This window comes from Olea europaea, chromosome 16, assembly GCF_002742605.1.
Source record: "Olea europaea var. sylvestris chromosome 16, O_europaea_v1, whole genome shotgun sequence".
NCBI classification, from domain to species: domain Eukaryota; kingdom Viridiplantae; phylum Streptophyta; class Magnoliopsida; order Lamiales; family Oleaceae; genus Olea; species Olea europaea.
In genome coordinates this window covers 18,515,439-18,540,829 of record NC_036252.1, presented here as the reverse complement: position 1 = coordinate 18,540,829, position 25,391 = coordinate 18,515,439, and the positions used below count along the sequence as shown (strand labels likewise).

Genomic DNA, 25,391 nt, shown 5'->3' with positions numbered 1-25,391 from the left:
ACATTTTTTATTTCTTATTTTCAACCACATTTTTCAATAAAATAATATTACACATAAATCAAAAATATTTTCTTATATTTTAATCACTCATTCTCCGAAAAATTCAATATTCCAAAATACATGTTTCTATAAAATCTATTTTTAATGGAGCTCAACCAGGTTTTGTTCTCTCTTTTTCTCATCAATAAAATGTTCAAGATTATCTAAGTTTTGCAAGTGGGAGTTCAAGATAGTTAATCACAAATTTTTGTTTCAAAGTAGATAATTTGTTTGGATATTTTTGGATTGGTACGGTTTACTTGAGTGAGATGAAAAATTGCTCCTAAAGAAGTGAATTGATTTTATTCTAAGGCCATGTTTGATAGCATTATATTTTCCATGAAAAATGGAATTCAAATTCCAACTTCAAATTTTTTGTTGTTTGATAACATATTTTTTCCATGAAATTTGGTTTTCTTGGTTTTTTTGGAAATTGGTATTTTCTTGGTTTTCAAGAAAAACCAATATGGTTGGAATTGGTTTTCTAGGCTACTGTTTACTTTTTTTTTTAATTAATTTTTTTGGCAATTGAAACAAATTATATCCCGAATTGTAAAAAAATATTTTCCTTTAAATGACAATTTCCAAGTAAAACAAAGTCAAATGAATATCAAAAGATATATGATTTTCTTTGCTCTTTTTTTTTTTTTTTTGGCAATGGAAACAAATTTTATTCCCAATACCAATTAAAACTATCCCTTTAATCGACAATTTTCATGTAAAACAAAGTCAAATGAACACCAAAAAATATTTTTATTTCAGTATTTTTCACGTGAAAAATTATACTAATCAAACACAATAATTTACAATTTTCAGTAAAATAATTTCTAAGCAATTCAATTAACTAGAATTCCTTTTTTTTTTTTTCACCCAAATTTCATCTTTACAATCAAACGGAAGATTTTTCCTACATCTGGATATAATTTATAAATAAATTGAGCTCAAATCCAAACATTTCTGTCAATCATGCATTTATAACTACTACTTATTATCATTCATATAATTTGTGGTGACCCACTGCTATTACTATTTGACATTTAAATTGGGTTTTGAGGGGCATTGAAAGCAAATTTTCCATTAGGATTGAATTGGATATAAATTTATTTAAGAGAAAATTTTCTTTATATATAGATTTTACACTTTATTATTTTTCATTTGGATTAATTTGAAATAAATCACAAAGAGGTCATAAATTAGTCCCCCCACACACAAGTATGTTTAAAGCAAGTTTCGACTAAGCCTTTGCCTTGTGTGATATAATTCATTGTAAAGGAAAAAGAGTTATTCTAAAACCCATTGCATTGTGAAACGGATCGTTTGATAAGACTAATAGTCGAGAACAAGAGTTACAAATATTATCTCGAGCGTGGTGAGCTTGTTCTTTAAGCGACATTAAACTTTTTATTGAAAGTTCACAAGAACTTATTGGGGAAATGTTTTTAAGTTAACAAGGCCATATGCAATAGCAAAACGAACTTGGAAAACCGGGTGAGCTTCTACATTCTGCCTTTACGACAGGACCGTGGCGCGCTTGACACTCGATCCAGCAGGCTTGATCAACTTTGCTTCTATCGCAAAAGGTTTGCACCCAAGGAAGACCTTCAGAACAATCGTCTGCATCAACCGTGGGGATCATTTTCTCCACTACACAAATTGAACAACAAAATTCCATTAGGCATAAAGAAGTTCAAATTAATCATTTATATTGACTGCCATTCTCTAATTTTATCCGATCAAGCGTACTAAACATGTTATTAGAGTATAGAAATGTCGCTTCTCATCCAATCTTTGAACCGTAGCAGGGATGGATCCAGGAATGGATCCAAGACCGAGCTATAAAATTTCAAACTGGACTACTACATGGAAAAAAAAAAAAAATGAATTTACCGTAGGAAAGCTATAAGAAAGATCAGAAGTCACCTGATATAAGGATGGTACAGCACAGGAAAGCTACAAGTATGTTTGAAACTGCCATTTTTCTTTGAATTTCTTTTAGGATTGAAGTTTATATGTGAGAATCTTACTTGCACAAGTCATCTTTTATAGGAGAAGGAAAATATAGATAAGTATTACGGATTATAACACATTAATTTAGTGGATGTATAAAGAGATTAATGAAATCTCTTCAAGTTTACGTAACTATATATATGATTTAGAAAAATTTGGGTTGAGCTCGCCAACATTTCATATGGTGTGGTTTTAGGTCCCCAAATCTTCAAAAGTGAGGTTCTGAATCCTCGACCTCAGTATATTTAGGAATTTGAGAATTCGTGTGAGCTAAACCATCAGTATAGGCACTTGACTTTCAGTTGAATTCAAGAGAAATGTTAAATTATTTTAAGTTTTACCCTCTAGCTTTAAGTTATATGTAAGTCACATGAGCTTTTTTGATCTAAACTGATGGTTTCGTGTGGTGGGAATTCAAAAATTTTTAGATTTAAATAAGTTGGAGATTCAGATTCTCACTTTTGAAAGTTGAGGACCATAGCCACTTCACGTAAAAGGTTATGGATCCTAGTCCTAATTTTTCTTTATGAATTAAAGGATAAATATCATTATTAAATTGGATGAAACAAGTATTAATGCTTCTAAAAGGTTGTACAAAGTCAACACTGAGTGGGACCCAAAGCTTACAAGAAAAATAAGAGCATTTGCAATGGACATGTTAATACAACTGTTAGTATCGTCGAATTAATCTCTCAAATGGATATATTAATGTGTTAGCTAAGAATATTTATTTTGTCAGAAGTTAACTAAGTCGCTATTTGCATTGAACAGTTTAGCTAACACACATGACATTTTATTATTTTTTTTACCTTTTTTTTTCCTTCTTCCAATCTCATAAATAATCGTTATCTCATTTATCACACGCGCTATAATTCTAATTTTACATGTCAACTTTTAATTAATCCACGTTAACTGACTTAAACACCATTAAGATACTAGATATAGATTTTCTAAAGTTTGTTTTCCTCCAAATTTATTTTCAACTCCATATTGTCTCAATTAAATTATTTTGTATGCGGATCCATATCGATTTCTTACTTTTTAACAATTCATTTCCAAAAATATCACTTTTCACAAAAATCTATTATGAAAAAATCACAATCAAATTCAAACGGTCCTATAAATTTATCTACCCCAACAATGGTCGGCGATTCCTCCATAAATTCTAGACAACTTCAAGTGTCTACTCTTTCCATCGCTTGTGCGTGTGTCTGTGTAAGTTTCTTTTTAACAGTAAACTAATTCTAAATATAATGATTTTTTTTTGTAAATGGTGTGTGCCCTTTTGTAAATGGGAAGAGAATAATTTGAACCAAAAGGAAAAATTCATTTTCTATCTATGATTTCTTTCCATGTTATATGCCAATGTCTTGTGATTGATTTTTTAGAGCATCTCTAACACATTAATTTCTAGTTGCATTTTGCATTAGACAGTCATTTAAAAATAAATCCAAACATTTTTATTACAAGAGAAATATGTATTCGTTTCCTTTATAAAGCTTACAGTTCTTACGATGGATTCCAGTCCACAAAAAGGGCAAAAGACAACACAAGAAGATCAGAATAACTTTAGGACCATGATCCCTACTAGCATAAGCAGAAGAGATGACGATGAAACAATAGGTGGATTTGAAGCTGAGTCGGGATTGAGAACTGGTCTGATCCCCGGATTTTCTGTTGGAGCTAATGAAACTTCCGGTGGAGCTGCCGGTATAATATCAAGTGGTGTTTCAGCTGGTGAAGGTGCCACCGCTGCTGCAGCCGCTTTGGAAGCTGAGCAAAGAAAATGAAAACATGGAGTTAGAAGTACAACGTTGTGAGGATACGTGAGTATAACATCAAATAATCCGATTTTGAGAATATTACCTTTTGGACTATGAGCACGAGGAGCATGAGAAACAGGTGCTTCAGTTGGCGTAAATAAGGCAGGACCTATGGTTGTTTGATTAAAAAACAAAAAATTACCAAGATTACATGTAAAAACAATTTAGGAAAACTAAAACAGCAAGCCTTGACGTGATATGCAGTAATGTCTGGACAAAATTTTTTAGCACTTCTTTCAGTTGAGTATGGAATATTAGAGTTAACCTGAAGGAGGTAAGGCAACGCCGGTGGCTGCAAAATATAAGAAAAATGAATTAATATTAGCAGTGGGATTCGCCTATAATAAAAATGAACCACATTTGATAAGCATTATTGGACTAAACTGGAAACATTCCAGTTCTATTTAGTTCACCCTACCAAACACGCTAGGATTTCATTGGAAAAGATAATGAGAGCAAAGTGTTGGCGACCGAACTTTACCCTTGCACTGTAATGGCACGGAACTTTTACACATTCTGGGGAGCGAAATGGCCAAAGGCCTACTGATGAATGGTATTGAGACTGGAACATTCCCAGTTACAATTAGGCATGTACAATCCATGCTATCACTCATGAGATTTTTCAGTGAATCGCAGCATTCTGCTGTTGGTGAAGATCCAGTGCCACTGCTTCCAGTCAAGTAACTAAAGCATGGAGTAAAGCTGCTTATCATTGAACTTGAACATGGTGTGTTAATTTGCCCATTTACTCTAAAATCTGAAAGTATTAACAGAGATAATATAAACACTACATTTAGACATGAATATGCCATTAAATTTTCCATGGATTTTGGTTCCTGGAAAAAAAAAATGGGGATAAAGCAAAAGCTTGTAAGTTGAAGAACTGATCGTCAAAATTTCAGATGTGGAGTATATGTACGGTAAGTTAGTGGTTTGCTAAATTTGAAAGAAAAACTGGTAGATTTGAGGTGGGTTTTTGGAGATCAACTACTTTAACCAACATTTTATTGAAGGGATTTGTGGTTTGTTATCTTCTGTTTTGACTTGAAAAGAATGATTTTCATGTTAGGAAGGAATAGTTATACTGGTTTTTTGGGTGGTTGTTACTTGATGAAACCTTAAGAGAACATAAAAATGGGTAAAATTGCAACGGCATCACTAGCTTATTAAATGTGTGTAAAACTGAAACCATTTTTTCTTGGTAGTTGGCCTCCTACCTCCGCTGACACCTTCAATCTACACACTTCTTTAACTATAATCAATCCCAAACTGCCATCCTAGGCAAGGCGGGGGAAGTGTTGGAGGAGAAGATCTGGGCAACCCAGTTGGGAATTAAGACTGATATTTCGATTTGTCTATATAATCTTTGTTCAAGATCAGCTCAAGGTTTATGGACAAGAGAAAAAATTCAACTATAATAAATTATTATAATCAAATTGAATTTCTGACTAAAACCCTCATATATTGTAGGAATCATATTTTCCAAGCTTTAATCACACCTAACAATCTTTATCTTTGTTCAAACCACAAATAGAAACATTAAAGCTAGGATTTCAGACTTACAATTGAGAAACTATAAACCAAATTTCAAAAGTTGGCCAACCAAACAAACCTATTTGTTTGTGTTTGTCTTCCACCCACACCCACCTCAACCCAAATGACTTATTTAATCCCTAGACCTGTTTTCCCTCTTCACTCAAGTTCAAATTCTCAAGAGATCAAGCAAATTTTTTCCATTCTGAAATTATATATTTCTTGTGCTTGACATATTTTTAAGTAAATGTCTTCCACAGTACGTAAAATATATCTAGTCATTGTTCTTGTAGTCACGCTTTGGATTGGTACCAAAGCTCAATCGGGCTGCACTAGGGCTCTTGTGGGCTTATCCCCGTGTCTCAACTATGTTAGTGGAAATTCATCGACTCCATCCTCGTCATGTTGCTCACAGCTTTCAAGTGTAGTTCAGTCGCAGCCGCAATGTCTATGCTCGTTGTTGAATGGAGGTGCTTCCTCATTAGGCATCACAATAAATCAAACTCTGGCCCTTGCATTACCCAATGTTTGCAATGTACAAACACCTCCACTTAGCCGGTGCAATGGTAATAATTTTACAATATGAAATTTTTTTCATACTCTATATAGTCTTATAGCATAACTAGTTTAGAATCTTTCCTTCTATGACTATTTGTAACCATATAATTAGGGTTTTTCTAGTAATTTTAGCTAGAATAGCTATAGAAGTTGCAGTTTTTCTTTCCAACTAACACATCGTATTCGACTGACTTCGATTTGCTTGTAAATACAGACGCAAATGGAGGAACAACTGTGGCTACCCCAGCTAGTTCTCCTGCCGAACCTCCAGAAGATTACTCTGATGAAGTGCCTGATTCAGATATTCCATCAGGTAACAATAAAAATTAATTCAAATACAAATCTCTCAGAGTCAAGTTTTCAGAAATTAATATAAAATCCCACTAGAGTAACCTCTTCAGTGAATCAAAAGATTTTTTTGCTCCAATAAAAACAACTTAGCAATTAAATGATTGTACAACAGCGAGCCTCAAAGTTGTTCCTAAAATTTATTGTCAAAAATCATTTCTCTGAGAGCGCGTTTGATACACACTAGTGGACTAGACTTGACAAGAGAATATAATGAACCAGATTTTAATTTCTATTAAGAACTGGAATTTATATAAATGCAGGAACAGGGTCGAAAACATATCCCAAAACTGACGGTTCATTTGTTGGAGGAAGCAACGTAAAAACGCCATTCAATTTTGTTGGCGTCCTTCTTTTCGTTACATCGTGTGCTTTGTCTGCCGCGAGATTTTGAAATTTTACAGCAGTTAACGCGGTTAAATTTATGCAACTTTTCTACTTGGAGAAAAGGCATAGTACTGATGTCATGAATATTTTATTCTTCTTTCTATACTCTCAAGTATGAACACTGTACCAGCTATAATCAATGTGGCGTCTTCGATAGGAGTCCAGGCTTTAGGAAATTCTTCTGTACTGTACCTTACGAGATTGTTTACGGAACACTGTCTATGTCATTATTTTAGCATTATTTGATCTCTTTGACGTCCTTCTTAACACGGCTTATGCAATATAAAAAAGTGTTGAATCTGATCTTGTAAATTCAGTCTCATTCTTAGATAGAGAACTCTGATTCAAGTTGCTTGATCAATAGCGCGCTAAGCATTGCATCTGGACATGAATAAGCCTCAAAATATTTTGAGTGAATTACCAAAATGGTCACTGAACTTTATAAAAGGTTTTTACGGGGTCATTGAACTTTAAAAATCATCCAATTTATCACTGAACTTTGCAAAATGTTTCCACAAGGTTACTGAACTTTAAAAATCACCTAATTCATTACTGAACTTTGCAAAATGTCTTCCAAAGGTCACTAAATTTAGTGATCCATGGGAAACATTTTGTAGAGTTCAATGACATCGTGGAAATCTTTTGCAGAGTTTAATGATATCGTGGAAACATTTTGAAAGTCCAGTTATGAATGAAGTGATCTTTAAAGTTCAATGATTCCGTGGAAACATTCTGCAAAGTTCAGTGATGAATTAGATGATTTTTAAAGTTCAGTGACCTCGTAAAAACTTTTTGCAAAGTTCAATGACCATTTGGGTAATTCATTCCAGATATTTCCCTTAATTTTCCATTAAAATTTCCAATATAAACAAAACCGAAAAAATTGTTACATGATCAGAGAAGGCTTGAAATGAAGAAGACAATTTATATAATAGTGAATGTATAGAAAGATTCATGTTACAAAGTAATCGTCTTCCTTTAACTGGGGTGGGATAAAGTTTTGTGTTGACCGTCAATGTAGAAGCCCCAAAAAAATAAAATAATAAATAAATAAATAAATTAGGCTCATATAATTTTTTTATATGATGATCTAGCACTATGAGTCTAGCCTATAGACTCGCTTTATGCTCGACATACATAAAAAATGAAAGCCAATACTAATTTAATATGCCTTAAATAAATATTTCTAAGCCAAATTTGCTCACACGTTATTTTCGAAGGGACCGAATTATAAATTTTAAAAATGAGAAATGAAAGAAAATTTGTAAATTTCTATTTGAGAATTAATGTTGATATTAAATAAATTATAAGGACCAAGAATAATATGTGTGTGTGTATCAAAACAATTTAAAATATTATAAGCTATAAAAGACACGAAACATTTTCATTAATTGGTGAATTATTAACACATTTAAACCCCCAAATATACACACACGTATATACTAAAAACTTTTAAAAAATGCCAAAGGTTATGGAAATGCTAATAACTTTGCATTAAATCGTCACATTAAATACATTGAAATAAACCATAAAAACCTTCATTTAATCATTACTAATTTGTGAATAATTACCAAAGGTTTCTTCAAATTTCATAGGATTAACTTTTCATTTTCTCCAAAGTAAGGGAAAGAAAAGATAGGCAAACTTTTTTAAAAGCATTAGTTGCAGTCAGAAAACAATATTCACGCCAAACTTCATTGATTTAAAAGCGTCAAACTAAAGTAGGTAGAGATATAAGTTGTTATTTTGTTTTCAAATTATGATTTTTCGTTAAAAGTATAAATGAATTGGTACCTTCGGGTATGATGCTTCGGTACTACTATGGTTTGAACAATCATTCTCCAACTCTAGGTGTTATGATAATTTTATAGAATTTTGCTTTTGTCGAAAATTCATCAACGTGCGATGATATGAATCTATTGTTCGAATTTTCTAATTTGATAACGAAATGCACCGATAATATCTATTGAATTTTGAACTCATTGGTTAATTCCCTTCCTACATGTTGATTTGATTTGTTTGGGGTATAGATGATAGTAGATGAAGATGCAACATACTATGGACAAGTGGGTGACTTAATGTTATTATTTGATTATGAACCGTCTACAAATTTTTTTTAAATAAATAGATTTCTGTGAACATCATTTGGGAGATTATTCTGAGAAGATTTTTTATGAATTAGTCATGTTTAAAAGTAGTTACATTTTATAGAAATTAATGTACAAGTTACAGTTTGTCACAAAAATGTGAGTGGTAAGATTTAGTGTTGCTATTTTTTTTAAAAAATTTCAGTTTCTGTCATTGACTTCAAAAATTCGTAATTCAATCGCTACTTGAAATTTTTGGACAAAACTATTGGGGTTTGATAGCCTCATGGGTTAATTACTGAATAAACTTGAAATCATGTATATTCGATGTTTGTAGAATTTTATATGTCACTTTAATTAATCCACATTGGTTTATCTTCCAAATAGAGTCGCTATGGGGTTTTGGAAAATATTTTAGTACCTTAATTGTTGCCGATGGAAGCCGATATTTGAATATGTTATATTATAAGAAGTTCCCTACTTTGCCTTAAATTTTCGTGCAGTTTCAAGATTGATAACTATGTAAACGAGTTTATTTTGATGCTTATCGTGCAAAAATGGATAACATATTATTTTCTTACCGCCTAAAGTGGTTCATGCATGGAAAACTTTCAAACCTTTTATTTATTTGGTAAATATATACTTGTCATTGTTCGCGTAATAAAGTAGACAAATGCATGGATTTGCTTGATACTTTCTTTCTTTTATAAATTCTGTTGGAATTATGTTAATATTATGTTATTATCCCAAAGAAGTTTTCTCATGAGAAATTCATTGGTAGTTTTTGTTAATGTAAATTGTATGTCAGAAAAAAATAATTCGTAAGTATTTTTTTTAATTTAATTTTTACTTTTTTTTTTTGCTAAAAGCACAGTTATTTAAATAAATTTCCAAGCCTAAAGTTAAGGTACAATTGTTGTGGTGACATTTCTGTCAATGCGGGTTTGAGTATTATAGTCAACTTATTGTTGTGTTCTTGCTCTAGTCAAGTTTGGGACTATCTAAAGCAAGAGGATAAAAAAGGAGGAAGGGATGAGATACAAAGATTATTAATGTCAAAAGGGGTTAGGCTCAGGCCTGCCCATTTGACACCTCTACTTAGACTATTTAGGAGTTTAGCACTAAGCTTCTATAAACCTAAAGAAAAAATCATATACACTTCGAGTAGAATATTTTAGAGGGTATGGTTATACAAAAATTAACATAATAGTTTTGATTGTAGACAATCCAATTGTATAGGATCTTCAATAGACGTAATAATAAATCAATTAGAGTAACAAAAAATGATTTCTGTAACCGACTCTAAATTTTTAAGAAATATTGCTTAATTAGTTCAAAATTTTCCCTTGACTTATATATTAATTTGCAAGAAAAGTGTGATTGAAACCAATCTATCATTACCTCAAATGGCCACTATTTTTACAGGGATACTATTTGTCATCTCCAGTATTTGATTATGTAGGTTACAAAGATCACAGAGATTGTGCTATTTTTAATTATACACATGCCTTTCTGGATTAAGTACTATGTTTCAATCAATAGTCTAGTTGATTAGAAGTTGGCTAACCAAATGGACCTGTTTGTTTCTGCCATTTTCTTCTTCTACTAAATGCCTCTTATTTAAACACCAAATCTTATTGTCCCTGCTCATACAACTTCAAACCCTCATCAGCACATAAAATCCAATTCCCACCAAAAATTCCAAGAAAATGGCTTCCAAGATGACCAAAATTATTCTAGTTCCTGTTTTTGTAGTCGTGTTTTTGGATGGAATTACAGCTCAATCAGGCTGTTCTAAGACACTGGTGGGCTTGTACCCGTGTCTTAACTATGTTAATGGCAATTCATTGACCCCATCTACATCGTGTTGCTTACAGCTTTCGAGTGTAGTTAAGTCACAGCCGCAGTGTCTTTGTCTGTTGCTTAATGGTGATGCCTCCTCTTATGGTGTCAATATAAATCAAACTCTCGCATTGGCTTTACCTGGTGCTTGCAGCGTGGAAACTCCTCCTGTTAGTCGGTGCAAGGGTAAGACAAATTATCGAACTTGTTCTGTCTCATAATAACATGGAAAATACTGAATTTTTTTACATCTTGAACATTCTGAACTTTTAAGGACTCGTGTATTTTTAACTTCGATATACTGTGCAAATACAGAAGCAAATGGACCCTCCACCCCAGAAGGTTCTCCGGCTGATTCCTCCAAAACACCAGAGAATCCGACCAAGCCATCAGTCATTCCATCAGGTATTGGTTAGTTCCACAGAATCGAGACAAATTTAATATTCGTTGCACATATTAGTTACATGGACATGAGCTTAATTGTCGAACCTTTTTATCTGCAGGGTCTAGAGTTGTTCCCTCAACAGATGGAACCTCTAATGGTGGAAGAAATCTCAAAGCACCATTTAGTCTGGCGGGCTTCTTAATCTTAGCCGCGTCCTGTGCTTTTTCTGCCACTGGATTTTGAGATTCAGCAGCATCAGATGGCTGTTATCCTGTCAAATTATTTTTCCATCGCAAATTCTTGGGTGTTATACATTGTACTAGTGTTAGTTCGTCATCGATATCATTATATGTTGTCCTAGTGAATACTTCATTCGGTGTAACAAAGTTTTATAATTGCTTATTCTGTATGTTTCACATATTAAGGATATGTTTGTTCCCATCCATTGACCTATTTTTCCTCAATTTTTGTCCAATTGTCCTTAGCAGTACTCAACATGCCTTTGGGTAACCAGAATTATTGAAACCATACTTGAAATTTCCAGAGCATAAAGCTAAGGTGAAAGTAATCATAATCTTTGCTAGAGTTTTCCAAAGGATTTAAACTTTACAAGGATGAGGTACGTACAAGGTATTCAACTCAAAGTGGAAGTCACTGCAATAGGAAAAATGATCTATTATGTGTACTATTGTGAACTCTCGAGAGAGTTGATGAGGATGCAATGCAAGTAGTGGTGTTTTGTTCTGCATCAAGAAAGGCGCTTTAACTATAAGTGGAATGAAAAATGCTACTCAACCACATTGTTTGACACAAAGGTTAACATACCTCTCACAGCCGAGGTGTGGATCCTGTGCGAATAAAATAATGCCGAACTCCCATGTGTGTGTGATGTGTCAACCCTTGTGTCAGCCAATGTGGTCATGTAGCACGGCCCAAGTGGAATAACCATCATTCGACTGCTCTTATCCTTCCTTATCAGGGATGGAGGGCTTCGCTGAAGCCTGATTGTTAAAAGCTTGGACCTTGGGGAGATCTAGAGTTGATAAGAATCTTTTAACTATTTCTTAAAAAATCCTTTAAAAAATTAAAATCACAAAAAAAATTTAAAATGGGCCCAATTAACCCAGGTTTGGTGGGGGATTAAAATCAAATTTTAGTAAATTTTGATAAATTTGATGAAGCGTGTGGTTGAAAAGTTGTCATATCCATGAAATATGTAACTAAAATTGATTGTTGACTTTGAATTAGGTCTGTGAGCCGATCTACTCCTAGCCAATTTCTACCAAGCTAGTCTAGGATCATAAGGCAAGTGACTCGGCTCAATCATTTTGACACCTCCAAGTGCAAGTATAAAGATAATTGTCTAGTTTTAAATAGCCTCAGGAAAATAAAATAAAGGAATTACATCTTACCTACTTGTTGAGGGATAATCTCACATGTATGATGAAATACAGACCATCATATAAATGTTTGAAATCCTCCTCTTAACAAGATTGACCTTTTAATATGGAACATTCAGGTCTTAATACTACCCACCACCTAGGTATTTAGAGACATTCAAATATCTCTAAATAGAATGCATAGCAATGAGATAGAAACAAAGATGATGCATAGGTTACATACTCTTAACGGTCAAAGCAAGGTGCAAAATTTTTGGAGTCAATTTATGTACATTGAGGATGTTATGTGATCAGTCAGCTACTTTCTACAAAAGTACTTAAACTTACCAACTATAATTGACATTAAAACTGAATTTGATTTTACCTATTCCTGTTAAGGACAATTATTAACTTTTCCCAGTCTAATGTTTCCACAAAAGTTGGCGAAATGAGCTGTGCTGTAGGTAGCAGCAACTAATTAAGAATAGGTAAATAAATTGATAGATAAAAGTAGGTAAATAACTTCTATTAAAGGATTTCTAGAGTGACCTGATAAACGTATATAATACCTACTATACCTCTGTATAAAAAAAATCATGGTCGAGAACACAAGTTAACAATATGATTTAGTTGAATAATACGTAAAACAAGAATTAGAAACAAGCAAAGCTAATACACACATCTTTAGTGATTCTCTCTGTATGTGAGAGCTAAATCAACTTGCACCTCGAAGTTTTCACTTTTGTTCTAGCACTTTTGGTAAGAAAATGATCCTTCTTTTAGCATTTTATTGTAATATGAATATTAGTTTTGAAGCAAGAAGATGTCGATGTCGGCTAGACAGTTGATGAGTTGGATTACCTACTTACCGTGTATATCCAACTGATGCATAACTAAACATATACTGATGCAAAACTAATTGAACAAATCTGATTACTTGAATGTGCCAGGTATACCAAAGGACTTGAGAACTATATTTATGTACCATATTTAGTTATCAGATTTCTTAATTTCATGAAAGTTGGCCAACCAAAATACCAAATGATGTTGTCTCTTCTGTTCAAATTCTCTTATAAATTCGCTATAATCTTCGACTTCCCAATTGTGGCACACAAAACTTTTCTAGTTTTAATAGTAATTTCGTCTTTTACTCGACATCCAGGCAATACCTTAAACATCACTTATGGCTGTTAAAGGAGTCGAGATTTGTCTGATCCTAGTCCTTTCGTTCATGCTTTTAGGTGGAGCCATGGCGCAGTCGAGCTCGAGCTGCACCAGCTCACTCATGACCCTCTCCTCGTGTTTAAGTTACGTTACTGGAAACTCGTCCACTCCATCATCATCCTGTTGCTCGTCTCTTGGTAACGTTGTTCAGTCACAGCCCCGGTGTCTTTGTACTTTACTAAATGGTTCTGGTTCGTCTTTTGGTTTAAATATAAACCAAACTCTTGCTCTGGCACTTCCTGGGGCATGTAGCGTTCGAACTCCTCCGGTCAGCCAGTGTAACGGTATAAATCCTCTAACCTTCTTTGTTTTTTCATTTGCAACTTTTTGAAACTCGATAACGAGCTTATAAAATGTTTTACTTAACAGCGGCCGCTAATGGACCAGCCATTTCACCTTCAACTTCGCCGATCAGCTCCCCTGCAGATGGTTCTGATGAACCAGCTAAGAGTCCTACCACGACCACCGTTCCCTCTGCTCCTCAAGGTATACATGAGATCTAAATTAAAATCACAATTACATTAACAAAGTGTTTTGAAGGTATTAATTTAAAATCAGCCAAAAATCCATCTTTGAAAACACAGATTATTTCTGAATGAACCTTGAAATATCCAAATTAGGAATTTAAGTATATATAAAGAATTTTTAGACAAAACTTAAGTAAATAAAATAAATGTGTTCCATAACATTGTTAAAAACTATATTTATTTAAACAAATGCGTCTCCTCTCTAACAGCCTAGGTTTTTAGATGAAGTGGTTTGACAAATATAAAGGTGCATTAAATTTCCTGATAATCTCTAGTGCACAACCTTAAAGAAGATTCAAAAAAATCGACGACAAAACTAAGAATGATGCTAATATCTTGATGAATCCATTGTATAGGAACAGGATCGAAGACCGGACCAAATACCAGTGGGAGCACTCCTGATGGAAATATCATCAAATCGCCAATTCATCTCGCGGCCATGGCCTTATTCGTTGCTGTGTGGGCTGCCACCGGCCGGAACTTTTAGGCTTCCTGTGGAGTTTTTATGCTTGTCACATTGTTAGTATACAGAGTTGTCACATTCTTCTCTGCCTGGTTTTTTTGTTTTGAATGCTTGTAACCTACTTATAAGTGTTTTTGTATTCACTTGTTCTCTATTGTTTTTTAGAGTTTGTATTGAAGGAAATTGATTTTACCTCTTTGTTTATGCATTACTTATATTGTCGATAACAACTTGGGCATTATCTTACAGCTGTGGCTCTATTTATATCAGTTCTATCTATTTGTAAATTGTTTGATTTTTTTAACAACTGCAACGAATTATTTTCGCCACTCTTGTTTATCGTTAAAAATAGAATAATACTATCTGCAGTCACTCACTGCGACAGTCGCCCTACGTGCCATACACATGGCATGTGGTTATTTGATACATTAATGAATAAAAAAACTACCACATTAATATATCAAATAATCACCTGTCATGTGTATGTCACGTAAGGCGACTACCGCAGTGAGCGACTGCAAATAACATTACTCTTAAAAATATAATGCAACTGTAACATCTTATATTAATTTTTAGGTTAGTCCTCCATGTGCCAAAAATATCAAACAGAGACAGCATTACTCCTATAAATAGACTAAATTATTCTCCATTATTATTATGACACAAAGACCAAGAATTGATCTCCATCCTAAGCTAATCGAGCAAAAATAAATTGGTCGCCCAATCTCGGGGTACTTTTCGCCATGGGTCGACTTATCTCTAAAAAAAGGTTGTTGGGTATGGATGTTCAAACTTGTGACTTATGTGAAATGATGATCTGACTCATGCAAACCTTAATAAAAAACTAAATTCATGAATGTTGATCGAGCGAGACATAATCTTTTTTATGAATTGTGTTGACATCTTCATAAGTAGTTCAAACTTAATTCGCGTTTCTTGACATCTTCATCATAAACACATCAAATCACTTAAATTAAAAGAAATTTAAAGACTAGTCAAACACCAATCAAATGCAAGGAAACTAGAACAATCTATAGTTTGGCTGATTTTGATTAGTTTACAATAGACTTTCCAACAAACAATCAACCATCTATTTTATTTTATCTTTAGACTTGAAAAAAACAATATTTAATAACACACGTTAATTATTAATTTGTATTTTATAGGAGTAATAGTTTGGTAGTGGTAAGAATATCACACCATTCATGCTGGATCCAGCTTCCAAAAGACCACCAAATGACAGAAGAAGTCCATTCCAAAATTCCCAATCAGGCCCAAATTCAGAAGCACGTGCAGATCACGTGACTGCGAGTTGTCCAAACAATCAAGCAGAGCATGGAATAATCCTCGCTCGTACCAATTCTATTCTATTCCGATTGTTGGGGGTAATTTCTTGTTCAATTTTCACACAGAATCAATCTTACCGAGCAATATTCCTATAATCTATAGATGTTTGTATATCTGTGCATGTATACGAAATGTGCGTGTAATACTTGAATAGTATTTGTTAGTTCTTGAATCCAAACGGAAAAACAAAGGCTCTGGGATATGGGCGTGTTATGTTTTTCCAAAATTTGTCATCTTTTTGGAGAATGTTTGAAACCCAGTTGAATTTTTGTTCTCCTCATCCTGTGTCCTTTGTTTTACAGGTATTTCTGATTTTGGAATCAGCATTGAATTTGATTTTTCCTGCGAATTTATTTCCAATCTATAAATCTTATGAATCTTTTAGTTGTTTAGTTTTGAGGTGAACCCATGCCTGGAATCATGAATTTGGTGCCCTTGTAATTTAATATTTTATATGGCAGAGTGAAATTTTCACTAGATGGGTGTTAGGGTATTTTTCTGGGGTTTTCCTGTTTTGATTAAAGATGTTGGGATGTGGGGATTTTGCATGTAGTGATGGATTTATAGTACCGGTGATGTGTTCTCACATATTGCCCCTTTTTGTTTTTGATCATTTTGATATAATTCAAATTGAGTTTCACTCTAATTTTTGTCATTTGACTAATAATTGTTGGATCAGCGACAAGTTATTTGCATAAACTCCTAGCGCCTCTAGAATTATACACTTAATGTCAATGGGAGTGCTTGTGTTGACAGTTATGATCATAATATATTTTGATTCTAGAAAATCAAATGGATGTAAATAGAGTTTTAGTTTGGGCGTAGTAATATAATATACAAGTTAAACTGAAGGAAATGATGCTGAGCAAGGATTGAACATGAATGGTGTGCTTCTGCGTGCATTATTTTGTTATTATGTGGTCTACTGAAATCAACATATTTCAAATTATTTTGTGTATCTTTAATGGATCCATATCTTTTCTTTGTTATCTATTTGGATTAGTAGTCGCTGTTATTGGATAATCAATCTATGGAGCGAATGATCCCCTTCATCTTTCTCAGTAGCAAATACTAACGTGTTCTTTTTTTCATGTTTCAAATACAAGTAGGTATTTGTAAAATGGAGTTCTAGTCTTTGTTGCACGGACTTTCCTTTCTAGAGAAAGTACCTGTGTTGTGCCAATATGAAAGAGATTAGGGATCGGATCCTTTAGATCATGAGATAATCCTTTGTATCATATTTTTTATTTTGGTATTGGATTTAAAATGATTTCTAATTTGTATCTCACATTTCTAGACTTGAAATGAAAACCAAACAAAGTATTACAATTTCAATTTAATTTGTTTAAAATTTACAATCAAACTTTATATATGTCTGTGCTTGTTAAATGTTGTATAGGAAGGATAAGTTGTTCATTCAATAAAATATTAAATTATGAAAAGGATGAGATATTATGCTTATATAGAATCTTCTGTTATTGTTGAGCTGCATTTGCACGAACCTTTATTCTGGAGTTTCTACATTGTTAACATTTAACACTGATGACCTTATATGTAAATTTTCAGCTGAATTGCCATTTATGTCCTATTGCCTTGTTTCTTAGGTTAGTTATACTTAGCCTATGTTTGGCTCTCATTTTTTCATAACTCATTTTCAACCACACATTCTCCTATTAAATAATTTTACACGTAAACTCAAAAATTTTCCTTACTTTACGAAACACTATTCTAAAATGCATTTTAGTCCAAAATTGGGGCTCAAACAAGGGTTTATTAAGGTGTTATGCTTGAAATGACTGAAATGTGTTGTTCTTGATTGGTTGATAGGATTTGTGAAACCTTATTCATTTGCAGCACATTTTTTGGTCTCCCTTATTCTATTCATGAATGCACAAGCATGTAATGACATAGTAATTAAAAGTTCAATGAGATGCATGCCTGTAACCGAAGTGCAGTGAGGTGCGTCGTTGGTGCATTATAGTGCTTAGCATAATACTTCATTAGATATTCTGGCTTTTGATTCCTTTCCAACTAAATCACTCATTTTACTTTAGGTTGTTATTTGGAGTGATATTTCTGCAGTTCAAATTGAATGCCTGATAGAATAATACAATACCTTGATCTGAAACTGCTTAGGTGCTGATTTTCTCAAAATAGTGATGAAATATGAACTTGCATTGTCAAAAATTTATAATTTCTTCAATTTCTGAATTCTGCAGAATATATTATGCACATGCCAAGATCTTTCGCTTAGAATATAACGAGTGCCTTTATGAAGCATGGGGGTGAAGGACATTAGTGCCTTGATAGGCTTTGCACAGTTAATTTCTCTCGATGTAGAGTGCATTTACCAATCATTCTTGATTGTAAGTTGTAAAATGTTAGGCATGTTATCTCCTTATGATAGAGAATTAAGTGGTATAGGTATCTATGGTGACCATAAATCACATTTCATAATGTTACACCTTGATTAAGGCTTTTATTGGCATTGTTAGAGCTGTTGTGTTTAGCGAAGTAACTGATTTTTTATTTCCATCAGACATGGCATGCTAAAACCTTTTATGTTCCGATTTGCTCAGAGTCAAAAACTGATCCTAATTTGGATGTCTGGATAAGATGACGCTCTCAGAATGCTGACATATCTCGCCTTTAGGGTACTTTTTTTTCCCTAATCAGGCTGTTGAAATGCTCTAGTTGAAGAGACTTTTATATGAACAGATCATCTCTTATATATTGATTTTTACTTATTTATTTATGTGGTGTTTTAGATAGTACGTTTGGAAGCTGTTTTCACCAACCAACAAATCACAATCGCTTAAGAAAGAAATAATCTATATTCAAGGTATTGCATGGTTATGTCTGGACTTATTGAAGGCCTTCCTGATGCTGTCGCCCTCAGGTGCCTTGCACGGGTTCCCTTCCATCTTCATCCAAAGTTAGAACTTGTTTCGCGTTCCTGGCGAGCTGCCATTCGGAGCACTGAACTCTTTAAAGCCCGTCAAGAGGTGAACTCAACTGAGGAATTTATATGTCTTTGCTCATATGACCCTGACAATCTATGGCAGCTTTATGATCCTGCGTGTGACCTTTGGATTACTCTCCCAGTTCTTCCTTCAAACATCAGGCACCTTGCCCACTTTGGGGCTGTCTTTGTTGGCGGAAAGCTTTTTGTGCTGGGTGGTGGAAGTGATGCTGTGGATCCTTTGACCGGTGACCAGGATGGAAGTTTTGCTACTGATGCGGTATGGTCATACGACCCAGTATCTCGGCAGTGGGCCCTACGCGCATCTATGATTGTGCCTCGTGCAATGTTCGCATGCTGTGTGATGGATGGGAAAATAATCGTGGCAGGTGGTTTTACTAACTGCAGGAAGTCTATCTCTAAAGCTGAAGTCTACGATCCTGACAAGGATGTCTGGGTTTCAATACCCGATCTTCACCGCACTCACAATTCTGCATGTACAGGAGTGGTTATTGGGGGTAAGGTTCATGTCTTGCACAAGGGATTGTCAACTGTGCAAGTTTTGGACAGTATTAAGCTGGGTTGGACTGTTCATGACTATGGGTGGCTTCAGGGTCCAATGGCAGTCGTTAAGGGGAAGCTATATGTAATGAGTCATGGCCAAATTTACAAGCAGGAGAGGGAATTTAGCAAGTTAGTAGTTTCAGCATCTGAGTTTCGTCGCAAGATTGGTTTCGGGATGATAGGGCTGGGAGATGATATTTATATAATTGGAGGAGTTGTAGGGCCTGACAGGATGTATTGGGATATCAAGGTGACGAATGATGTTGATGTTCTGTCGCTTGGAAATGAAAGACCGGTTTGGCATCAGGCAGCTCCTATGACACGGTGCATGGGAACTGTCCTCGGATGTACACAGCTGAAGATTTAGGTCTTCGACTCGTGGGATGGAAGGTATGCACAGTGCTTGAAATAAAGAAGAGAACCCGCCCTTTTGGTGGCCTCACTTTGCATGTATGCCATAAATTGCTGTCCTTCGTTTAGAGTTTGGATAAACCTTTTTATGGTTGTCCAATACCTTTGAAAGAGGCATCACACTGCTGTTACTTGCAGAAAACAATGTATTAGAACGAAGTAACCTTTTAATGTTCTCGTTTATTCGAGGTTCGTTTTGTTTCTGTAATTGTACCCAGAATTATTTGTTCTGTATTTGATTTTTCCGCTTTTGAGCTTTCTTTATGGAACTCATGGATGGCTATTATATTCTCTTGTGCACGGTGCTCAAAATCGTATAAGGTCATAAGATTTCATTGATGGTTTTATTGCATGTTTGAATATCAAGTTTAGTTGGTTTTGGGTTCTTTAGAAATGACTGTCTGGATAGTATTGTTAATATTACTACATTTTTCATCTTGTTCTAGACAATTCATCTTCTTTCCTTCCAATAGGATGAAATGGTTTAATCACGTTGTGTCGTTCATATTTTTTTCTTAAATTTAATCTGTTGACCTCGAAAATTGGTCCTTCCACGTGGCCAACTGAAAGCTACTCCACGACTCAAAATAGTGATGAAATATGAACTTGCATTGTCAAAAATTTATAATTTCTTCAATTTCTGAATTCTGCAGAATATATTATGCACATGCCAAGATCTTTCGCTTAGAATATAACGAGTGCCTTTATGAAGCATGGGGGTGAAGGACATTAGTGCCTTGATAGGCTTTGCACAGTTAATTTCTCTCGATGTAGAGTGCATTTACCAATCATTCTTGATTGTAAGTTGTAAAATGTTAGGCATGTTATCTCCTTATGATAGAGAATTAAGTGGTATAGGTATCTATGGTGACCATAAATCACATTTCATAATGTTACACCTTGATTAAGGCTTTTATTGGCATTGTTAGAGCTGTTGTGTTTAGCGAAGTAACTGATTTTTTATTTCCATCAGACATGGCATGCTAAAACCTTTTATGTTCCGATTTGCTCAGAGTCAAAAACTGATCCTAATTTGGATGTCTGGATAAGATGACGCTCTCAGAATGCTGACATATCTCGCCTTTAGGGTACTTTTTTTTCCCTAATCAGGCTGTTGAAATGCTCTAGTCGAAGAGACTTTTATATGAACAGATCATCTCTTATATATTGATTTTTACTTATTTATTTATGTGGTGTTTTAGATAGTACGTTTGGAAGCTGTTTTCACCAACCAACAAATCACAATCGCTTAAGAAAGAAAAAATCTATATTCAAGGTATTGCATGGTTATGTCTGGACTTATTGAAGGCCTTCCTGATGCTGTCGCCCTCAGGTGCCTTGCACGGGTTCCCTTCCATCTTCATCCAAAGTTAGAACTTGTTTCGCGTTCCTGGCGAGCTGCCATTCGGAGCACTGAACTCTTTAAAGCCCGTCAAGAGGTGAACTCAACTGAGGAATTTATATGTCTTTGCTCATATGACCCTGACAATCTATGGCAGCTTTATGATCCTGCGTGTGACCTTTGGATTACTCTCCCAGTTCTTCCTTCAAACATCAGGCACCTTGCCCACTTTGGGGCTGTCTTTGTTGGCGGAAAGCTTTTTGTGCTGGGTGGTGGAAGTGATGCTGTGGATCCTTTGACCGGTGACCAGGATGGAAGTTTTGCTACTGATGCGGTATGGTCATACGACCCAGTATCTCGGCAGTGGGCCCTACGCGCATCTATGATTGTGCCTCGTGCAATGTTCGCATGCTGTGTGATGGATGGGAAAATAATCGTGGCAGGTGGTTTTACTAACTGCAGGAAGTCTATCTCTAAAGCTGAAGTCTACGATCCTGACAAGGATGTCTGGGTTTCAATACCCGATCTTCACCGCACTCACAATTCTGCATGTACAGGAGTGGTTATTGGGGGTAAGGTTCATGTCTTGCACAAGGGATTGTCAACTGTGCAAGTTTTGGACAGTATTAAGCTGGGTTGGACTGTTCATGACTATGGGTGGCTTCAGGGTCCAATGGCAGTCGTTAAGGGGAAGCTATATGTAATGAGTCATGGCCAAATTTACAAGCAGGAGAGGGAATTTAGCAAGTTAGTAGTTTCAGCATCTGAGTTTCGTCGCAAGATTGGTTTCGGGATGATAGGGCTGGGAGATGATATTTATATAATTGGAGGAGTTGTAGGGCCTGACAGGATGTATTGGGATATCAAGGTGACGAATGATGTTGATGTTCTGTCGCTTGGAAATGAAAGACCGGTTTGGCATCAGGCAGCTCCTATGACACGGTGCATGGGAACTGTCCTCGGATGTACACAGCTGAAGATTTAGGTCTTCGACTCGTGGGATGGAAGGTATGCACAGTGCTTGAAATAAAGAAGAGAACCCGCCCTTTTGGTGGCCTCACTTTGCATGTATGCCATAAATTGCTGTCCTTCGTTTAGAGTTTGGATAAACCTTTTTATGGTTGTCCAATACCTTTGAAAGAGGCATCACACTGCTGTTACTTGCAGAAAACAATGTATTAGAACGAAGTAACCTTTTAATGTTCTCGTTTATTCGAGGTTCGTTTTGTTTCTGTAATTGTACCCAGAATTATTTGTTCTGTATTTGATTTTTCCGCTTTTGAGCTTTCTTTATGGAACTCATGGATGGCTATTATATTCTCTTGTGCACGGTGCTCAAAATCGTATAAGGTCATAAGATTTCATTGATGGTTTTATTGCATGTTTGAATATCAAGTTTAGTTGGTTTTGGGTTCTTTAGAAATGACTGTCTGGATAGTATTGTTAATATTACTACATTTTTCATCTTGTTCCAGACAATTCATCTTCTTTCCTTCCAATAGGATGAAATGGTTTAATCACGTTGTGTCGTTCATATTTTTTTCTTAAATTTAATCTGTTGACCTGGAAAATTGGTCCTTCTACGTGGCCAACTGAAAGCTACTCCACGTGTTCCTCCCTGCGCACAATCAGCGAATAGTCAGACGCACACAATCGGAACCAGCGGGGGTGGTGATGGCCGTATACACTCCGACGGTCAAGTCAGGTTTAAGTGGTCGGAACAGTACCCAGGGACTATGCAAATCAATAATAAAGGGGGAGGAGAAAATAAATAAGCTTGCTATGGAGTGCTATGTAGTAAGAGTTTCATTACCTTTGCCTCTTGCCAAACCTTGGGTATTTATAGGTGGTGTGAACGATTTGGATGTGGGACGCGTGTATACATCTAGCGGTATGAGGTGTCCGCTCATAGGCGTCAATCAGCTGCGTCTGTAGAGTGGGCGGACAGTTTGTTTCTTCTGAGTTGAATTGACATAAAGTTGATAAATCATATCAACTAGCCTCATGGAGACGTTAAATCAATTTAAACCTTAGGTGCAGGAAGGATCTTGGAACAAATCTCTTTCTGAAATTGGCAGCGGATCTTCTAACCGGGGTCCACTCTCGACCTCGGGGGCGAGGTGCTTCGGCAGGTCAGTAATAGGAATCGCTTGTATCACTTCAGAAACACTTCGGACGGGTCTTTATTAGGTTGGAATATGTGGTGCTGCGCGTTCCAAGGCGTATAAGATCGGAGCGTAACAGTGGTCCCCCAAATCCAGGTATGAATATTTATATCATGCGTGGACTTGCTTTCTTGACTGGACCGCGAGTCGCAGGAGTTTTGGAGGTTGATATGTTGCAGTAATCGAGGTTATGATCCCAGGCTGACGTGCCAAAGTTTCGTTACTGTGCGTAGCAAACGAGGCGGTCAACCAGCGTGGAACTTCGCGTGAGGTGCGTATAAACCTTCGTGAATATGGTGCACTGACTCCACAGACCGACGCGTTGGGGATGGCTGAAACTTTGTAAAGCATGGGAGGGAACGTAGCGTCGGAGGCGATGACCCAAAGGGGGCCTTCGCGTCAGGTGCGTCCAAGCTTTGTAAAGTTGAGGGAGGAGCTCATTTGCACCGGTGCCCTGACCCACAAGGCCGGCGTGTTGGGAGATGGCTGAAACTTTGTAAAGCATGGGAGGGAACGCAGCGTCGGAGGTGATGACCCAAAGGGGCCTTCGCGTCAGGTGCGTCCAAACTTTGTGAAGTTGAGGGAGAAGCTCATCTGCACCGGTGCGCTGACCCACAAGGCCGACGCATTGGGAGATGGCTGAAACTTTGTAAAGCATGGGAGGGAACGCAGCGTCGGAGGCGATGACCCAAAGGGGCCTTCGCGTCAGGTGCGTCCAAGCTTTGTAAAGTTGATGGAGGAGCTCATCTGCACCGGTGCGCTGACCCACAAGGCCGACGCGTTGGGAGATGGCCGAAACTTTGTAAAGCATGGGAGGGAACGCAGCGTCGGAGGCGATGACCCAAAGGGGCCTTCGCGTCAGGTACGTCCAAGCTTTGTAAAGTTGAGTGAGGAGCTCGATCCTAGGCGATTCAAACGTCAAATGATTTAACAACTATTGCGTGTTTTCAAGGTGATAGTTGGGTGCCATGCCCATTCTCCTAAAAAGCTGCTGCGGCTACTAATTATTGACGGCTGGTTGTAACCGAGGTGACGCGTTTTAAGCAAGCGTGAAAGTCACAGTGACATTTTGGGCGTAGATCCAATCTGGCGTTTCATTTCAACGGCCTAGATTGAAGATGCGATGAACGGCCTAGATTGATCGCATTTGAATTCGACGGTGGAGATCAGATTTGTCTTTCTATAAAAGGAGGACTTTGAGGTTTTCTCAAGCTTTCCATCCTTGCGAAACAAACAGTATATTTTGCTCCCAAGTCATTGGCGATTTCCGGCGTTTTGTAAGCAATTTCGACGAGAAAATTAGACTTCCGGCGACCTTACACCATTTCCGGCTAGGAAAACCTCCAAACTCGTAAGTTTCAGTACCTATTTAGGCTTTTAAATTTTGAAAGAATGGCCTCAGAAGGGAGTTCTGGTTCGGGGAGGGGTTTCAAACTGGCGAGGATGGATGAGCCCATTGTGGCGAGCTCCTCAGAAATAGTCGAGGCAATAATGGGGGGAAAAATATATGGAAACGACCAGATAGTCCAGCAGATACTTCTGTGCATTGGGGGGCATCGGACTATCCATCAAAATTAAGAGAGGCCGACCTGGGGAGATTTAGGACAGAGTCTAGGATCCCTGATAGCATAGATTTGATCATCCCCGGGCCGGAAGAGAGAGCCTGCTACCCTAGGCCGGGCTGTGTGGCCATTAGTGAGGCGATGTTTAGGGCCGGACTTAGGCTGCCCGTTCACCCATTCTTTAGGATGGTGCTTAGGTCCTATGGGCTAGCCCCGACGCAGCTCAAATGGTGGGCTCCTGGATGTTGTGGAAAGATGTGTCATTAGGGGTGGAGATGCCCCTTTACGTTTTCCAAACCCTTTATATACCTAAGGTTACTGCCGGGGGGATAAGACCCGGGGATGGTATTACCTTACTTCATGGGGTTCCCACACTCCATTCGTGGTTGATCTGTCGAGCCCCATCAAAGAATGGAAAAGCTCATGGTGCTGGGCC

The 25,391-nt window shown here is 36.3% G+C and overlaps 6 protein-coding genes across 10 annotated transcripts; 5 read left to right on the top strand and 1 right to left on the bottom strand.

The window, feature by feature from the left end:
• Positions 1–3,483: 3,483 nt before the first annotated feature.
• LOC111412369 (protein YLS3-like) lies at positions 3,484–4,853 on the bottom strand. The gene is made up of 4 exons (XM_023043270.1): positions 4,351–4,853; positions 4,135–4,161; positions 3,913–3,978; positions 3,484–3,819 (listed from the first exon to the last, which is right to left on the bottom strand). The coding sequence occupies exons 1-4, from the start codon at positions 4,691–4,693 to the stop codon at positions 3,605–3,607; spliced, it is 651 nt and encodes a 216-aa protein (XP_022899038.1). The 5' UTR covers positions 4,694–4,853; the 3' UTR covers positions 3,484–3,604.
• A 705-nt stretch (positions 4,854–5,558) lies between these two features.
• On the top strand, positions 5,559–6,995 carry LOC111412368 (non-specific lipid-transfer protein-like protein At2g13820). Its single transcript, XM_023043268.1, has 3 exons — positions 5,559–5,968; positions 6,175–6,273; positions 6,572–6,995. The coding sequence occupies exons 1-3, from the start codon at positions 5,650–5,652 to the stop codon at positions 6,700–6,702; spliced, it is 549 nt and encodes a 182-aa protein (XP_022899036.1). The 5' UTR covers positions 5,559–5,649; the 3' UTR covers positions 6,703–6,995.
• A 3,444-nt stretch (positions 6,996–10,439) lies between these two features.
• On the top strand, positions 10,440–11,444 carry LOC111412868 (non-specific lipid transfer protein GPI-anchored 2-like). Its single transcript, XM_023043742.1, has 3 exons — positions 10,440–10,810; positions 10,940–11,029; positions 11,128–11,444. The coding sequence occupies exons 1-3, from the start codon at positions 10,492–10,494 to the stop codon at positions 11,250–11,252; spliced, it is 534 nt and encodes a 177-aa protein (XP_022899510.1). The 5' UTR covers positions 10,440–10,491; the 3' UTR covers positions 11,253–11,444.
• A 2,058-nt stretch (positions 11,445–13,502) lies between these two features.
• LOC111412367 (non-specific lipid-transfer protein-like protein At2g13820) lies at positions 13,503–14,840 on the top strand. The gene is made up of 3 exons (XM_023043267.1): positions 13,503–13,896; positions 13,982–14,098; positions 14,496–14,840. The coding sequence occupies exons 1-3, from the start codon at positions 13,572–13,574 to the stop codon at positions 14,624–14,626; spliced, it is 573 nt and encodes a 190-aa protein (XP_022899035.1). The 5' UTR covers positions 13,503–13,571; the 3' UTR covers positions 14,627–14,840.
• Positions 14,841–15,835: 995 nt separating this feature from the next.
• On the top strand, positions 15,836–20,180 carry LOC111412366 (F-box/kelch-repeat protein SKIP30-like). Of its 5 annotated transcripts, XM_023043266.1 has the most exons (4): positions 15,836–16,251; positions 18,169–18,315; positions 18,529–18,603; positions 18,718–20,180. In XM_023043266.1, the coding sequence occupies exon 4, from the start codon at positions 18,799–18,801 to the stop codon at positions 19,840–19,842; it is 1,044 nt and encodes a 347-aa protein (XP_022899034.1). In that variant the 5' UTR covers positions 15,836–16,251; positions 18,169–18,315; positions 18,529–18,603; positions 18,718–18,798; the 3' UTR covers positions 19,843–20,180. The 5 variants fall into 5 exon arrangements, with proteins under 5 accessions (XP_022899034.1, XP_022899033.1, XP_022899032.1 ...); XM_023043265.1 differs by lacking the exon at positions 18,169–18,315 and having other exon boundaries at positions 15,836–15,987; XM_023043264.1 differs by lacking the exon at positions 18,169–18,315 and having other exon boundaries at positions 15,836–15,987; positions 18,489–18,603.
• A 308-nt stretch (positions 20,181–20,488) lies between these two features.
• LOC111412365 (F-box/kelch-repeat protein SKIP30-like) lies at positions 20,489–22,551 on the top strand. Its single transcript, XM_023043261.1, has 3 exons — positions 20,489–20,686; positions 20,900–20,974; positions 21,089–22,551. The coding sequence occupies exon 3, from the start codon at positions 21,170–21,172 to the stop codon at positions 22,211–22,213; it is 1,044 nt and encodes a 347-aa protein (XP_022899029.1). The 5' UTR covers positions 20,489–20,686; positions 20,900–20,974; positions 21,089–21,169; the 3' UTR covers positions 22,214–22,551.
• Positions 22,552–25,391: the final 2,840 nt, after the last annotated feature.